The sequence below is a fragment of the Lethenteron reissneri genome, chromosome 25 (assembly GCF_015708825.2).
Source record: "Lethenteron reissneri isolate LAM-NWPU_2019-01 chromosome 25, ASM1570882v1, whole genome shotgun sequence".
NCBI classification, from domain to species: Eukaryota; Metazoa; Chordata; class Hyperoartia; order Petromyzontiformes; family Petromyzontidae; genus Lethenteron; species Lethenteron reissneri.
Window position 1 is genome coordinate 4306305 of NC_083803.1, and position 18788 is coordinate 4325092.

Sequence of the window (18788 nt, forward strand, 5' to 3'; positions counted from 1 at the left end):
GTACAAGACCATACGGAGCCTCGTGAACGCCTTCGGGCCGACGCGCCGGATTGCGTCAGAAGTCTCCGGCAGCCGTGACCATCCCGCTGACACCTCTGACCCCTTGTGCCGGTCTTTCGCGAGGGGGGTGGGGGGTGGTCGGCAGTTCGCGCGCTGCAGCTCGTCAAAAAAAATCCCGCGCGGCCCTTCGCCAACAACGTGGGGGCAGCACCGACCGTCGGCATTAGCAGCGGCGTTGGAGTCTCCAACAGAGGCTTTTAGAAACAGGATGCACGGCGCATTGTGCCGCACTTCAATCAACGGTCGAGCGTTTGTGGCCGGCACCGGCGAGAACAGCTGCATAAAATGGGTCCTCTCGAAGCTTCCTTAGGAGAACACAAGCAATTTCACTTTCTGCATTACTTTAAACTTAAGAAGCCAGGACAGTCTTGTTGTAAACATTGTAGAAGGTAAAGGGTAAAGATGTCAACGATGCCAAGGGGTAAGGTAAAGGGTAGGGTAAAGTTATCGCGAAGTATTACCTGGTAAATACCCAGTTTACCGCTCGCTAATAGCTCTGTGGCGCAGTCCGTAGCCTCCATTTGAAATTGGAATCATTGATGTCGGACCAGATGGAGACGGACCAGATTCTTGAGGTAGAGGATGAGGTCGAGGATGCCAGCAACGGCATTTCGGGGGTCGCTGCGAACAGCAATCATAAGAGGCAGCTGCATGCATTCCCGTGGGAGCACACGCACGATTGGATGGAGGGTGATCCCCGTGTGCAGCAAGGAAAGTGGTTTTCCTCCCACATGAACGTGTCGGGGTGGAAAGCCCACCTCAAGAAGCACAACGTGCTCACCCCAGACAGCGAGGTCGGGACGTCGGCGTCGGCGAGCCACCTAATGCGGCAAATGCTGAGCCGGCCAGCAATCCTGAATCACCTCCTGGTAAAGTTTGAGAATGCGGTGGTTGATTTTGTTGTCCAAGGTGCAATCTTTTTGCGAGCCGCCAGCAGCGACAAGTTTAAGACCTTGGTCCATACATTGATGCAGGGATATAAGGGTGTATCGACCTGCACCATCATTGGCAGGATTGTTGAGTTTCACGCCATCATGCTGCCCATCATTGGGGCGTTCTTCTCCAACCTGGACATCACCATCTCGCTCACAATCGACGGGTGGTCATGGTGCACTGGATCGACACCAAATCTGATGCGTCGAAATCCTATGCTGCTGACGATACTCGATGTGCAGTCTGGAAGGGGTGTCGGCAAGCGCATTGGCACCGCTCTCTTTGAGCACCTCCAAAGCCTCAGGCGCAATGTCTCAACCAAGCTGCTCTCTGTCACCAGCGACAATGGCTCCGATGCGATCAGTGCTGTCAAGACGTTGTTCGCCTTGGTCAACGCAGACATCAGATATGAGCAGTTGCGGGCTTGCCACCATATTCGCTGCACGGATCATTCGGTCCAGATCGGCATCGTCTAAATTCTCAAAGGCGCTCATCAATATCAGGAGCAGCAAGGTCGTCCGGCAGTCATACCGCCGCGAGGCCGAGAACGTCAAGCTCGCCAGCAAGGAGCCGACGCACCAGGACTTGCCGACCAGGTGGAATGCGACGTTTGACGTGGGCGACGACGCCATCAAAAAGCGTGTCCCATTGGACATTATCATGGCGCTCCCAGGATGTGATCGGTGTCAGTGCTTTCTCTGAAATGCAGTGGGCAATCATCGTGACAGCATTCCTGTGAATGCCGCGCCAGGTCATGCCGGTGACAATGGAGCACCTGATCTGTCATTGCGATCAAGGTGAAGCCACTCTTAGAGTGATCGATGAGTCCTTGACTGTGACGGAGATGAAGGCCGAGCTGGTGCGGCACCGCGACTTCCTGGTTCAGGAATCCGCCATTGTGGCATCCTACTTGAATCCACAGCTGCGGAAAACGACAGACCAAGACGAGCTGGCTACACTGAAGGCCACAATCTGCTGTCCTGCAGCATCGCTACTCGGACATGCTCGCGATCCCGCCGACGGCAGTCGCTGTCCATATGGAGGAGGGGTCGCTGTTCAGCACCCTGTTCAGCAACGTCGGCAGCTCCATCGATGACGGCAATGAAGTTGATAGTTTTCTGAGCATGGGCATCATGACCGCCAGCGCCTTCATTAGCGTAATGCAGTAAAAGGTCTCCCCGCAAATATCTGCTCCTCGCCAACTACAAGATGGCCTGCGACTACTTGGGGGCGCCGGTGACGTCAAATCTCTGCGAACGCGCGAATAGCGGAGCCGGGCGGGAGTTCACATGCATTTGCCAGTCGCTGTAGTCGACGCTCTTCATCCAGTCCATGTGCTTGCGCTCGTGGATCGTGGCCGGCTGCCTGAAGGTCCCGTCTAACCGGGCCGGAGTGGCGCAGGATCTTATTGCCTGTCGTTTGTCCGATGACAACGGCAATGACGAACTCGATCAGGTTGTTGATGAGATCGTCATCGACCAAGACGACTGGGACGAGGAGGTTTTGGAGGATGGTGTCGTCGACAGCCTCAACGCCCAATTCGAGAGTATTCTATACGACTAAACCACTCTACCTAGCATGTTCCTGTTATAAACCTTTTTAATGTGTAGTAGTACCCCAGTAATTACCCTGTAATCGGGTAATTTGTATGGGATAAGAGTAGAAGGTAGGGTAAAGGTAGGCTCGTTGCTTTTAAACTTTTACCTGTTACCTTACCTTGCTAAAGGGTAAAAGGTAAGGGTAGAGTGATTGTATTGGGGTAAGGTAAAAGGTATGGTAAAGTTAGGCTCGTTGTTTTAACCTTTTACCTTACCTTGCCACGGACTACTCATCCGGCCTACAGACTGAACGCCGTGCGTTCGTCTACCGTCATGCATCACACTTCCCAAAACGCAATAAGCCCAGACTATTTGCAATAAACACGTAACAGTGCTTTGTTTTGGCGTTGACGTGATTGGAAGTGCTGTGTCTGCGCCGCAGACCATTACGGAGCCGCTAGCAAAAACACTGCCCACACAAGGCACTTAACGCTGCCCTTCCCTGGGCAGTGGGACACGTCCCACCCACACGCCCACACGCTCGCACTGAGCGCAGACGCTTCAGGTAGCTATACGAGCCACTTGGGCTTGAGCAGCTGCGAGTGTGTGCGTGGATTGTGACCGTGGATTGTGACCGTGTGAGAGCAGCAAGCCGCCCGAGCACGGCACGGATACACATTTACAAAACGTCCACGGCTGTTAACTATCTTCGCAGTAATGGCCTTGACCATCTCTCTCCTGTGGTCACCGGCAACAAACATCAAATATATAGACAGAAATATTTAGAGATGTATTCAGAAGAGCAATACAGGAGAGGTATGAGTCGGGGCATATACAGAGCATTAATGAAAGATTGGTATGAGATGTAATGGATAGTGATTTTTAACAGATATGATGCGTCTCATGACGCTGGAGTGACCTCCCTTGGGATGCTTGGACAATTCTCTCAATGAGTTGTTTGGCTAATGGGAGGAAATTGGAGAACTTGGTGGAAACCCACGCGTGCAATGGTGCAATACTCAAATATCTACACAGATGGAGTTAAGAATCCATTCTTGTACTGCCATCTCTCTCATCCTCGTGTCTACAACGCCTGGCAAAGCCCTGGTGGTGACCCATATAAGCACGAGCCAGGCTCAAAATACTACTTAACTTGGCTTTTTTGGGCGATTCGGTCACAGGGATTAATTATCAACTCGGGAAGTACCCACACGCATTCCTGCCGGAACCACATGAGCCTGCTCGTGAAACTCTACGCGACCACGCAACGACCTACGACACGGGAACATTTTGGGTTCCACTTCATTTATTGGCAGCGCCGACGTTGAAGTCGTACGGCGATGACATTTGTTCATTTATCGAGTCAAGTGCAGCCGCTCGTAATCACGGCGCTTATGCCGATGACGCAACTTAATAAACCCGGGAAGAAGAAGCCTCGGCCCGCAAATGAAAGAACGCGCTGCCCTGTCGACGCCGTCGTCCGTTCTCCAAATTCCTATGTCCTCCGCCTCTTCTCTCATCCTCTGTGTATCTCGCTCCACCACAACCTCCAATCTTGCCCTCAATCTCCCTTGACTCCTGCTGCTCTGCGCCGGTGGCATCTCCATAGCCCTTCTCGTCCAGAGGCCTCCATGCGATTCCGTGGAACTCTATGTGAGTGGATCGGTCTCTGTGTGACTCGATGAGTCACTATGTGAGTTATCGGTGTCTGTACGAGTCTACAGTTCGCTGTGTGAGTCTGGATCTCTGTATGAGTCTATAGTTCTTTTTGGCAATATGTGGGTCTCTATGCGAGCCTATCGGTCTCTGTGCGCGTCTATGAGTATCTGCGCAAGTTGATGGGTCTCTAATCTCCATAGCCCGTCTAATTACATCTTCTTTGCCTCTTCTCAACACATGCCCAAACCATCAAAGCCTCGCCTCCATTACCACACTGAGAAGATCTGTAATGCCCGTTTATGCTCTAACTTCTTCACGCCTCTGTGACCCTATAAACCACACACACTAAGTTTCCAAATTAAGCGAATTACACCGTGGGGAAATGATGCTACTGGGTGCCAATTAAGGCCGGCACGGCACGTTGGGTGGTCGATCGTTTAACTTCACGAGCGCCCGGCCGCCTTTGTCTCCCTATTGCTGGAGTTAATACATCACACCGGGGGGCTCATTCATGGCTGAGCTCATCCATGGGATATGCAAGCCAGGTTGAGACATCAATTATCACTGCTGCTGCTGTACCATACAGAAACAAAAGACAAATATCCCCTTGTAGCTTTAACACTGTTGGGGCAAGGGCTGTTAGCAAACACCTATGAGGGCTGGCACGGCAAACAAGGTGGTGGGTGGCTAACGCCACGCCCAGCCACCTTTGTCTCCCCACTTGCTGATGTTGTTTTCACACTGCCCCAGGCCCAGCACTGGTTCACATATACGCCACTGTTATTGATCGCAAGCAAGAATCGAATTCGGGTCGCCGCGTCCAAAGCGCAGTGCGCTAACCACTACGCAACCGCTCCCCCCACATAACCACCATAAAACACACACACAACCGGGCATAGGGCACATAGCATGCATACGGGGCCCGTCACTCGCCACTAATGCTCGAGATGTCACTGGTGTCACCTGCGCCAAGATTGAGGCAGACGCGTATATACAGCACACGCTCTGCACATGCTCAGGTTGCTATATAGCACAGCATGTACACACACGCTCTGATTGACACATATACACAGAGCGCGCATATGCGTGCGTAGTAAATTCCACCGGTGGATGAGGGCCTCCCCACGCTCTGAAAGCTTTAGTCCAGTGGTTCTTCCTGACCTGGGCAGATTTTTTTTAGAAGGTAAATCATCGAAACACAAATTAAGCACGGGCACGTAAGTACAACTATTTTGTTTCATCAAACCCGATGTATTTATTAACATATTTTTTCGTTACGTTTGAGAACCAACGGGGTTCAAAGGCTGCAGTAAAGGTCAAAAACCACTGCTCTAGTCAAATAAATCCTTTATTTCACGATGCTGGTTAGTGTGGGTCGGTGAAGGCGGGAAGGGGGGGTAATGTTCCTCGGAGCGTAGAAGATCAGTGGCGAGACTAGATTTTGCCGCATAACCCTCAGCCGATGATCACGTAAGCAGAGCACTATCCAGGCTGAATGCCGCTTCATGTCCGAGATCGGATGAGATCGAGCACGGTGCGGTGGTGTAGCGGTTAGCGCACTGCACTACGGAGCTGGCGACCTGGGTTTAATTCCCTCTCACGGCCACCACCAGTGACGATTATTTTAACCAGTGCTGGGCCTCCCCTAGGTCGACTCAGCCTCAAATGAGTACCTGGTGCAGTTTGTAAACATCGCCACTAGGGAGACAAAGGCGGCCGGGCGTGGTGATGGCGACCCAACCCCTCGTGTGCCTTGCCGGCCTTCATAGGTGCTCGCTAACAGCACTAGCCCTTACAGTCTGTTAAGGCTATACGGGGGATCTTTGTCTTTCTTTATGGATTACACACTCATGTGTAGATGCTGTGTGTGCATACTATGGGGCAGGTGGCACAAATCATCGAGAAGGGCGTGTAGGCAGCGCCGGCGCTGAGTAACATCCTCCACGATGTAGGGTGTCCAGTCGGACCGCTGCGTTTGTTTTTACTCTGCTTAAGGACGAAAGTAAAACAAACAGAAACTAGCCGGTGGCGTACACGTCACATCCGCCGTGGCTTTGACGGGCATTTATTTGACAGACGTGGCACCGAGGCCCCCCGAGGACGGCGTCGCACGCCAGCAAGCACGGCACCGTTGGCGGGGCCGACAGCAAAGCCTCCCGCACTCCGGATACGGCGAGCTAGCCAATATTGGCAAATGGGGTAAAAAAAAACGTAATCCGCAAAAAAAACACGAGAATCCAAGAGACGCACATTCCATCTGGGTGGCGGAGGGCTTGCCGGTAACCCAACAGGCACTGTGAGCAGCAACCAATGGTCCCAGAGCAGTCTCCATCAGCTCTCCCCCCCATATGATGTGCCTGACACGTTGATTTACAAAAGCCCTCTCAACAGGCCAACTTGGGAGGATCACCAAATGTCTTCATAGTTTAAACGGTTATTGGCTTTACCTTGGAGCACATTGGGAGCACGCTGGCAAGAGCAACAGCAAACAAATGGCAAAAAACAGAGTGGATATAAATGCAGTGAGCCTGTGAGAAAGGGGAGATTTAAATTATTATTCTTTTGTCATCACGTAGGGGCGGCCGGGGCTAGTGGAAGAGAGGCAAGGCCGCACCGTACGAAACAGCAGCTGAGGTCGCCACCCATCCCGGTTTTCCCATGAAATCCTCTCTTTTGAACGTAGCTCTACCGAGATTTCTGCAAGTCTTTCCAGGACAACACAAGTCCTGGCTTTTGTCAAGTTTTGCAACAATCCACCGCTCGGGACAATTCCTCTGTAGCTCTCCCCTCTTTTGCTCTTACGAGATATGATTCGTCCTATCACTTCCTGTTTTTGTTTTGTACCCCAGGAGGTGGCAACCCGTCACTGGAGCGCTGCTTTCTGCGTCGCCGTCTAGGAGTTGACTCCGTTTACTCGCAGCCCTCTTCCCCCCGTGGAGCGCGGACATCCCGGGGAAACGACGGTCACCAAAATCTCATAAAACACGGGCGAGCGCTGTGGCTATAATTTCCGTAGCACAGAGACCTCACTGACTGCGTGTATACACAGAGCAGAAGCCCAGTCACAGCATACATGGATACAGCAAATCTCCCATCAGCTCATAATGCAGAAAGGACCCCCTGATAATCATCCATGTGCGTGATTCGTGGGGAGCCAGGTAGGAGACACGGTGGTTTGGATTAGCGTCAGCGAAGCCTTCCCGTCGTGGAGCGCCACCTCACAGTCGCTCGTTCCGCAGTGGAACAGCAACACATTTAACATTAAACATGTAATACACCAAAGATAGGCAAATGGTCAAAAGTCTCGGAGGCAGAATCGCCGTTTGTCTTTTTCACATTTTTCATTGGGCAATGTTGCTGTTGCCGTATTTGCTTTTCTGGTATTCAACGCTGCCAAACGCCCTGAGGCCAACGGCGATTGTCAGGATCGGCGTCGACCGCGGCGCCATCACTCCCTTCATCGCTCGGGGGCCCTGCACAGCATTATAACGCCTACGCGTCAATACCTTTCGATAAAATAAAAACTCGCGCACTAATATCCACTCCTCGTGCGCCACCACCACCAGCACAGACAAACCAACTCAAAACCGTGAGCCACCGTCTCTCCCACACTTTCTGGCCAATGAGTTGATGCCATTAAATTATTTTTGCCTTAACAGATTGCTCAGGGTGGAAAAGGTAATGTTCATGTCTCGCCTTGGCCTGTGGGTCCCTGGGCCCCTGGGCTCGGACTCAAGAGCCTAAAGGTGCTGGATCCGTGGCCTCGCGTGCTACAATAAACGCTCCCACATCCCACCGCCGAGATTAATTTTTCAAAAGCTCGCAAATAAATGCATTAATAATGCAGAGTGGCCAGAGCTGGACACAGGTTTGAACATATATAGGTCATATTGTCGTTAAGGAGAACACCGTCGTGACATTTGTATTATTAAAAAAAGTCATTAGCAGAGGATTGGAAAGGGCCTTAAACCCAGTGGATTGATCGTAGGTGATGATGATGATGACGACGATTCACCAAATGCGAATTTGGACAAATTTCACCATTTCCCTGCAGGTTCTCAGCCTTCGCCTCAACGCGGCGGTGACATATGCCGAGACGCCATTTTATTTTTTATAAAGGAACAATAATTGTTGGAAATTTTGAAGAAAAAAATTCAACAATGAGCATATTACGCACACAACCCCCCCCCCCCCCCCCCCCACAATAATGAACGTTTGCTCGTTAGCGTTAAACAACGTGAGCGCTGTGCTGAGAACCGTAATCACGCATTTAATTTCACGAGTGACATCACCCTCGGCAGTCCCAGAAACAAATCTCAGGTCTGGGCGTCGACACGCAGCAGCCTGCAGCTTTTAATTACATTCCTCGTCCACCTCGGCAGCCTCCGCGGTGCGCGGCGCTAACAGCCGCGGGGAAATGAAAGCGCGAGTGGCGGCGACGCCATTCCGCCCGTCGCAGGAAGAGATGACGGCGGGCATTACGGCAGGTGTGACGTTGATGAAAGGTTACGTTTACAAAAGAAATACCAGATGCCGGGCGACTGTTTACTCCCGTGCGTAGACGCATCGTGCCATTTTACGCCGAGGGTACCACCGTAAATCATCGGCGGGCGTTAAAACTCCAAAGCGATTTAATCATTTAAATGTACTGTCAGTTTCTCCTTGAAGGTTCTTGGCCATAGATCACGGACCAACCGCGGCTGCACGCGCGCGAGCACGCCGCTCAGAATTCTGATCAACCTGCGACATGCATTAAGATTCCAGGCACATGCTCACTAACAAAAAAAAAATCGCATAGCCTACGACCGACGCAGGATCGGCTGGAAGCAAAGAGCGGAGTGGAGCGAGCGGAGCCGGGTGTGCGACGAGCGCCTCATCTCCATATGGGCTCTCATCGTGCCGCAGAAAAGGCAAAACGTGCAGAACAAAGGGCGATAATTAACCTTGGAAATTACCGCCTTCGAAGATGCACGTCCGTAAATTGATTTACTTTTGAGAAATGTCGGCGTGGCTGTTTATTTATTCTCACCGTGCTTGTTTAAAAAAAAAAAACACGGAGCGCTGCGTTTACAGCTCATGTCAAATTCCCCCCAACAAAGGGCGATGCGTGTGGCCGTTCGCAGCGAAGAACTGTCGGCTTCAATTAAAGGGGGCCTCGTTCAAATGTGTCCAAGATGAAAAGTTGAACCCCCATAACAAACGGGCTCCCCACAAAGCTGACGGAGAGGAGACTAAAGCGTGCCTGCGCTTTCGCTGCAACTTCTTTGTTCAGTGCGAGCTAGCGGTGGGCATGGAAGGGTGCCGTGAGTTCAAAGATAATGAGTGTTGCATCGCTGTGGGGAAGGGGCTGGGTGAGAGGCTGGGGGTCGGGGGGATGGGGGGGGGAGTTTAGGGTGGTGCTAGCTGCAGCTGTAGTCACACCATGCCAGGGAGCTCGCTCCGCACGATGATCGCCGGACCAATTGCGAACGGAACAGTCAACACTCTCGGAGGCGGGCACTGCCTGCAGAACGTGCGACGGCGGGGGAGGCATTGAGAAGCTGCGAGTCAGCGGGAAGCGATTTTAATTAATAGGTGCAACTAAACAGCGGGCGGCTTCTTGCGAAAAGCGTTCGCGTTGTCCAGATGGATCGCCCGTACCGCTTTTCCGAGAGACCAGGCAGCATGGATTCGCGGGCTTAAGCAGAAAAAGGAGTCTGGCATTTGAACCTGCGGTCAGCCACGCCGCAGGAGAGGCTCCTGCCGTCGAGCCCACGAGAGGGCCGCTTTCATTTAACAACACAAGGAGGGGGTGCGATGTAACGGCAACCCTCCCTTGCAGAGTTTGCGTTTGTACCGCAGAGACGCACGCCTGCAACAATTAGCGACGGAGGCCGCGTACACAAAGTTGCTTGCAAATGACAGGTGCGATCGTGAGTCTGTAATTTTCCATTAAAAAGAGCTCCAAACAGGGCACCCAAGTCACCTGTGGAATGGCATTGAACGGAACATTAACCCTTGCCACAGCCCACATCTGCAGAAAGCTGCCTTCCTGCTGGATATCCAACATGGAGATGCAGAGCATGAAGAAAGTGTCTTACGTCATTATTTTTCTGTAATGAGAAAGAATGTCAGCTAGCCCGCGAGCCCGTCTGAGACAAAGTCATTCATCCGACTTCGTTTTGAGCAAGCCCTGCAATAACGCCGGTGTGTTTAAAACGTGATCGCTCGCCTGACGCAAGCAGGATTCAATCCCATGGCTTGCAGCCTTGGAAACAAAGCACACGTTCAATCGCACACTCACACACGCGCCATGTACCCACACACATGGGGTACATGGCAAAGATCCCGTGTAGCCTTAACAGACGTTAGAGGCAAGTGCTGTTAGCGAGCACCTATGAAGGCTGGCATGGCACACGAGGGGGTGGGTGGCCTCGTACACATCGCATCAGGTACTCATTTGAGGCTGAGTCGACCTCGGGGAGGCCCGGGACCAGTTCAGATAAATCATCACTGGGGTTAGCTGTGAGCGGGAATCAAACTTGGGTACCGATGGGTTTGTAGCACAGTGCTCTAACTGCGAGGCTATCGCTCCCAACACTACGGAAAACATGCCCAAAGACACACAAATCACACACACTACACACATACACACCACATACCCACACACACACACCAAGTAACCACACACACACAACGTGCCCATATGCACACCAACAACATTGCTGCCAGTTCAGTCAACAGGACCACAGTGACCGGACCAATGAGCCGAAGGCGAGACGCACGGTAGAACAATCACATCACGGCAGCGCGCGGACAACTGAAGCGTTCATGACCGTGGACCGCTTGACAGAGGCCACGGCGAGCGACTGAATCATCGTGAAGGGGACCCGCTCGCCAAGATAGCCCGCTGGTCCTCCCACCCCACCCGCCACAAACAGCAATCGAACCGCGAGTGAAACAAACCCCCCTCCCCTCCTCCGGGATCGGCGTGCGGCAAGCGGCACCTGCTTCATGCGGTCGGGGCTCACGGCCGTCTGCGGCTGCAGCAGGGTGACGGGCTCCGGCTTGCTGGCGGCGGCGGGCATCTCGCGGATCTTCTCGGCGATGAAGTTGTGGACGCCGTTGAGCGACTCGGCCGTGCCCTGGATCAGCGCGACCCTCTCCGTCGTGCCTGTGGGGCGAGAGAGGCGGGCGGTGGGCAATGCCGCGTTACAGATCGCTGTCGGCTCACGCGGGGGGGGCACACTTTTTCCCGACAATAATTTTTTGCTGCTCTTGCTCGTCCCCCCCCCCCACGCCCTCTGCCCCCCCCCCCAAAAAAATAGAAACAATTAACAGGAATTCGGCATGTTTATTATTTCTGGAGTGGCCACATCAAACTGGTTCACAACATCCTCAAAGTGGCCAGGTTTACAAAGGGGAAACATCTGCGGTGTGTCGTTGTGATGTAAACACTTCCGCCGGAGCCATTTCCTCGTACGAAGGTGACGAGTGAGGAGGGCCTTTGCCGGGGTGGGGCTCACAATTGAGCGTAACGCTCGACCATCGCCGGTTCTCAAACTAAACTATTTTTTTTTACCAGGTAAGGCCCACTGAGCTGTATTACTCTTTTTCAGAGGCGACCTGGCCACAAATGATAGCTCAACGAAGTGGCTTGTGGTGTGAAAATTTATAGCAGCCAAATACTCTGAACGAGAGCTGCTTCTAAACGTGGATGGAAAAACTGGAGGACCCGAAGAAAAGTCCACCACGCAACCACAAGGAGAGAGAACATGCAAACGCCAAATATACAGGCGTCACGCTCCAGATCGAACCCACGACTTCCTGCATACCAGGTGAGGGAGATGACATCTCTCCACCACCGCTGCTGCTCGTTTGTGTTGAGTCAACGTGATTGAACGACGTGAGCTAATGGAAGCTTCATCGCCTTCCCCCCAGTGGATGCTGCTCTAATCCTGGTGGCTGCGTTAACTGTTACCAATCTGCCGGACTAAGCTATAAATCAGCGCGAGATTAATGACCCATAAGAGGCATACGCGATGTAAACATTTGCTTTCCCTCTTCGCCTTGCACGGCCCACAAGGCCTAACAGTTCCACTGGGAGCCCTGGGGATTTTACTCCACCGATGCAACCCCGTTCGCGTGAGCCCGACGCCGTTGAGCCACGCAGCAAGGGACGCTGCCTGCAGGAGAAAGGCACAGCCGACTCGCCACGTCCTGAGAGGAAAATACAGGAACGCCGCATAATTGACTGCAGATGCAATAACACAATGAACAAAATGGCCTGCCTGCAATTAAATTACATAACCAGGAAGAGCGATGGGTCTTTAACAAGAGCACGCCTGATAGAATAATGTACAATCCAGTAAACGACTCTTGCAATTGCTGGACTATTAATCGTAACCGTCTGAAATTGCTGCGAAATAAAACAAAAGAGAGAGAGAGACGTGACGTGACGACAGAGTGACAGAGCGGGGCGCTTTTTTCGCGTCCCGATCCCGTCCACCTGGGGGCTTGTGCGACCTACCGCCGTCGGCGCGAGGGACGGCGATCGCCGTGACCTTGAGCCGCCACGCCGGGCCCGCATCGCCACGCCGCTTTCGCAGGCGCTGCCAAGACTGACCATTACACGAGGAGCACACAGCCACCGCTGTTGGTGCCGGGGGGGGTGGGGGGTGCAGTAAAGTCTGGGGGCGGCCACTAATTGCACCCTAATTGCCTGTAAATGCCTGAATTTGGCTCAAATTACACAACTCCTCAGGCAGGTCAGCAGGAAGTCCGTGCAGCGCTTCAACGGACGCCCGTGCCATTGTGCGTGCGTAGCGTGACCCCACACCCCCACGCGCACGTGCACGTTCACGCTCCGGGCGTCCATATGCGCGCCGTGAGAGAGTACGCGCGTGAGTGCGCGCGCATGCGGGAGGGGGCGAGCGGGGTTGGGAGCGGTGGCGGGGGGGGGGGTGGTGGCACACGCGCTGCATCCATCTGGCTCGTGAGCAGCAGCCCTTGTCCATGGGACCCGAGACTGGGAAACACACCTCGACAATAAAGCTCGCGCGGAGACTCACATGTGACCTCCTTTTCGTGGAGGAACGCTCCAAAATCGCCGAGCACCAAGTCCGAAATGAGTTTCCTCGAGCAAACAAGCTGATATTGTTTTCCCCGTTCTCATTTCAAATCGTCGAATGATTTATGAGCCGACTGGCAACGCAGCAAAACACAATTAAGTTCCTGGGTCGGAATTTCCCGAGAAAAGGCAAAATTCTCTCAAACGCCTCTGCATATCTCATACAGCCACGTTTACGCGGTTTGAATTATCCTGGAAACGTTTCGCTTCATCTGGAACCGTCTGCCGAGAGCCCTCGGTTTCGTTTCTGCGCGCGCACGGCCGAGGGTCACCGTCTCCCCCGAAGACCGTCGCCATTCACCGCCCCAAGGACACGGAGACCACGGGTGAAATCGATCACACGCGAGCACTGTACCTCGCCGGCCGAGACGGAAACAACGGAAGCTCGCAGACACAGCGCCTTGAGAAACAACAACCAATTAGAACGACGAAAAAGCGGGGAAATGCGCTGCGCGCCATTTGTTATGTAAACCAAAACCGGCGTCGACAGATGCACGGCTCTTTCCCCCTCAGTCAACTCTCTCTCTCTTCATCGCAGCAACGAGAAGAAAGGGTCTTAAACAGAGCGGCCGGCGGCTTGGGATTACGAGCAGAATAGGACCGCTGAGTCCACAAGGCTGTGACCAACGACCGCTCTGTTCTTCCCCGACTGGCGGAATTGCAAAGACCCCACCGGATAGTTTACTGCGGAGCCGTGATTGGCGGCTGCGGAGATGGCGGCGATGCTAACCCTGGACCAAACTCGCCAACGTTGGCCTTACAGACCTACATCATTATTATTATTATAGTTCTCGTTATGTTGATTGCCGATGGAGATGGCTTGAAGAGGGGGTGGGAAACCCCTTCCTGCAGAAAATGTAATTGGGTCAACTTTGGGAGAAAAAACAATGCATCGAGCACGAAAAATAATGAAAGTAAAACACATTGTAAACTGCCAGATTAATTTGTTTAAAATGAAAAACATTAACATGAGGTAATAATTACCTTTCAAAAAAAAGCCGAATATCTTAACTTTTCTTCACGAATACATTTTTCGAAAAACATTTTAATACGCGACGATGGCAGTTCATTTAGAAAGTTATTATATAATAAACCCTTTTCCCATCACGATTTTAAACGGCTGAACCCAAGAAAACAATTGAGAGTGCGACAAGGGGGTGGGAAACGAGGCTTGGCTGATTGTGGAAAAATGGAACGTTTGCCAACGAACCCTAAAACAAAATGGAAGAAATCCCAAGGTTTTATTCAGGGAGACGCTGGCTTCGTTAAGCACAAACTTAATGAGCCTCCAATTGGGACCGTGAAAAATATATATGTGAGAGGGACTCGGTTAAATATAAGTTCGCAATGGAAACAAGCACAATATTAATTAACTGTTAGCGGTTAAGTATAGCCGCACGTACCAGCTGGAAGCATCTGCCCAAACACTCAATGCATTCACTGGAATAACCGTGTGGCAACGTTACAATTACGGTGATCAACGACACTAATGGATTTTGAGGGTTTATCTCTTCCTGCCGAAACAGACTTGTGCCTCACAGTGTCTCCGAAAATCAGGCTAACAACCAAACAGGCCCTGCGGAGTGGCTTTTCAAAGGATTAAGAAACAAAACGAGAGGGTCCAAGCGATGTCTCACAGGAAGAAAAGCGTGTGTGTATGTATGCGTACGCGCGAGAGTGTGACGATGGGGAGAAGTGGCGTCGTGGTTGACGCACTACGCCGCGAAGCCAGCAGACTCCAGTTCCATTCCAGCTCATGGCCAACAACAGCGGCGAATATTTGAACTGGTCCTGGGCCTCGCCTAGGTCGATTCAGCCTTAAATAAGTACCTGATGCTGTGTGTTAACATCAGCACTGGGGAGACGGATACAGCCAGGCATGGTGCTGGCCACACCACCACCACCACCTTGTGTGTTGTGCCGGGATTTCATCAGGGCAAGTCGTTTACAGCACTTGCCCCAATCATCTGCGAAATGTTCTCCAGGGGACCTTCGTCTTTGTGTGTGACAATCAGCCCTGATGCTGAGATGCGGCAAACTTGGGCCACACAGAAAGTCCCCCCCACCCACCCTACTCGTCCACACACACACGGCGATCGTCTCCGACTGCAATTCCCATGCAGCTCACCTCCCACGCACATGGAGGAAGATGCTTCAATAGCCTTAAAAGATGTCAACTGCAATCAATTTCAAAATCTGACGCACCGAATGGAGCTGCTTTCTTCGCGATGTGCTTGAAATTACTTGGGCACTCGCACCGAATGCAAGCCGAGGCATTCATGGCAGTGCAAATGAACGGCACGTATGGTCCTAGAATTAGACGCAGTAAGCACTCGTCTGCGCTTTTGCCCAGGCTTGGCTGAATAGACACAAGAATGATGTCACCTGGTGCAGAGGGCCCAGGCAGGGCTTTCATTTTTCTCACGCGAAAGGATTTTTCGGCGCGTCACAAAGCGTCGATCTCGATCGATTCTACACCGAAGATCGAACGGTTTGGCGAGCAAATTTATATTTGACGGCTCGGGTTCGGCTAACGGGGCAGACCCAGCGGCTGCAAGACGATGCGGACACGTGGATTCTGACGCGCGTTCCGTCGTGCGTCCGTCCTGGCTGACGCGTTAGGCATGGCGCATGAAGTCATCACCGTGGCCAAAAAGGTTTAACCAGTTCACGCTTCGTCTTTAATTTTTAATCGCCAAGATTTTGGCCGCACGTTTGATCAATTTGGCTCATTTCCTGGAAGGGTTAAATCCCGGATAGCTACACACCTGTATGCAAAAATGCGAGTAAATCTTGACTTAAAGCTTTCGCGACTGCAGGAATTCATACTCTCTGAGTTTTTCGGTAAAGTCACTTAGGTAGAAAAAAATAATAGATCACGACGTTTGGATCGCAACAACAAGCGACCATCTTTAGGTGAAAAAGATAAATATTTTTCTATCTACATGACTTTACCGAAAGAAGCAAAGAGTATGGATTCCTGCAGTCATGAAAGCTTCAAATCTAGATTGACTCTTTGGGTCTTTCGGTAAAGTCACGGAGATAGAGAAATAATAAAAATATCTTGCCACATTATTTTGGCACCAATCTCTTCTGTCGTTGTAATATTTACTCGACTTTACTGAAAGGCCCAAAGAGTATAAAATGTGACTGTTATCATCATCATCACGATCCATGGGGCAGATAGCCCATAGGTATCCACTGCACATTTCATTGTTTCCAATATCCTCTGTCTTGTACCAATATTTCAAGTAGTGGCACACCTCTCTGGCACCAATCTCTTCTGTCGTTGTCAAGCCATTCTCTGTCAGGTCTTCCTCTCTTTGCGTTTTCTTCCATTTTTCCCAACAACAACACACCTTTAATTTGTCCTGTTGTTGTCCATCCGACTACACGTGTGGCCACTTTCCTTCTCATCACTGCCCGCATCATTAGATTGTCTTCCTCTTTGTGCAACCTTTGTATTACTTCTATGTTGGTCACTCTTTGGGTCCAGCTTCTGTAGCAATATATTTCGAGTGCCAATATCTTATCTCTGTCAGTCTTTTTTAATGTCCAAGTCTCGCAGGCATACAGAGCTGTACTTTTGCCTTCACGATCCTCGCTCTTACGTCTTTCGTGCAGTTCTTGTCCCATGTCAGTAGACTTCCCAAGTATCCAAATATCTTTACATTCGCAATCTTGATGCTTTATATCGTTACTTTCTCAATGTCCTCCCTTCCAAACACCACCATTTCGTCTTTTCCACGTCAATCATCGGTCCTGCATTCTCTGCTGCAGTACTACACAGATGTTTTTCCATGAGACCTATGTCATCCGCACATCTTAGTTTATCTTTGCCCTTGGACAGATATTGATGTGACCTTGTCCTGAATGGTATCCATCACTCTTTGCAAGCATGTGCCGAAGTTGCCTGGTGGTAGTAGATCTCCCTGTCTCATTCCTATTGTCGTTGGGGACCATTCTCCTATTTCCTGTCTACTGCCGACTTTGGTCTTTCACCTATATTCTGCAGAATCCGTATCAGTCTTTTCCCTACTCAGGGTTACACTTCAGAGGATCATTGGGTACCCCCGAACGAACTGTTGGATCGAACCACGACCTGGACACGTGACAGCGTATCGAGTCATTGGACGGGCGAATGGTGAGATGCCCAGAGGTTTCTCTCGATCATCATCATCATCATCGCTCTCTGGGCCAAGCTGGGGGAGGTTTCACACTCAAGTCCGGCACACAAATCAGGGCGAGCAGTAGCGGTGCCGCCCCCCCCCCCTCGCCTCCCTAGAGAAACAACGAGCAGCGTGGGGCGGCGGGAGTCATCGCGGATCACACGCGATGGGCACCGCAGCGCTCGCCGCTCCACCACCCCCCCCCAAACCCCGCCATGCTCTGCGTTTCATTTTAGATGCATTCAATATTTCACAATGAAAACCTCATTTACATGCAATTATTTAGCTGACATGCAATCCATTTTGTTTCACAAAGTTATTTCCCCCCCCCCCCCCCCAAAAAAAATGTTAAGCTATGGCTGTGCCACCGCTCACGACTAAATGGGGGGTGGGGGCACACGAGAGTCTGTGAGACTACCCCCCTGGTGAGTCGGGGGGGGGGGCTCTACCAAGACGAGAGCAATGGGGAGTAGTAGGAGGAGGAGAAGCAGCTATCTGCCGGCATCTACCATGCGCACGAGAGACAGAGAGAGGCAGACAGAGCGAGACAGACAGATGGAAGGAGACAGAGGGAGGGAGATGGAGGAAGGGAGACGGAGGGTAGGAGACGGAGGGAGGGGGACGGAGGGAGGGGGACAGAGGGAGGGGGACGGAGGGGGAGAGACGAAGGGAGGGAGACGGAGGGGGAGAGACGGGGAGGGAGACGGAGGGAGGGAGACAGGGGGAGGGAGACGGAGGGGGAGAGACAGGGGGAGGGAGACGGAGGGAGGGAGACAGGGGGAGGGAGACGGAGGGAGGGAGACAGGGGGAGGGAGACGGAGGGAGGGAGACAGAGGGAGACGGAGGGAGGGGGACGGAGGGAAGGAGACGGAGGGGGAGAGACGGAGGGGGAGAGACGGAGGGAGGGAGACAGAGGGAAACGAAGGGAGGGAGACAGAGGGAGGGAGACGGAGGGGGAGAGACAGGGGGAGGGATCGAGCAGCTTCAGGACCTCATCGTGGGTCGTGATTGGAGTGGGCGAGCGAGCGCGAGGCCTGTGCACTGAGGTGGTCTCAGCCGTCAGCAAAACCTGCAGCGTCAGGGCTTCCCTGTGGCTCAGGGCTTCCCCCTCCAATGCGCAGCCATGCGCTTGCCAACGTGCAATTTCGCCCACGACTGTTTACAATGAAATATAATTTGTGTATATATATTTTTAATGTTACTAGTTTTACATTTGTTACGTCTTGAGCCGAATACTCCGCTGCGTACACCACACGCGTGCAAAATACGAACACGGCACAGTAAGGACCCTGTTCTCTCCGTGGCTGGAGGCTCCGCACA

General features: G+C 52.2%; 1 protein-coding gene across 6 annotated transcripts in view; it reads right to left on the reverse strand.

Moving 5' to 3' along the window:
* The window catches only part of LOC133347058 (RNA-binding protein Nova-1-like), a 36283-nt gene that overhangs the window by 6642 nt on the left and 10853 nt on the right, over positions 1–18788 (reverse strand). For all 6 annotated transcript variants that reach the window (XM_061558957.1, XM_061558955.1, XM_061558956.1 and 3 more), the window contains exon 3: positions 11177–11343. In XM_061558957.1, the coding sequence (XP_061414941.1) occupies positions 11177–11343 (167 nt within the window). The remainder of the gene's footprint in view (positions 1–11176; positions 11344–18788) is intronic.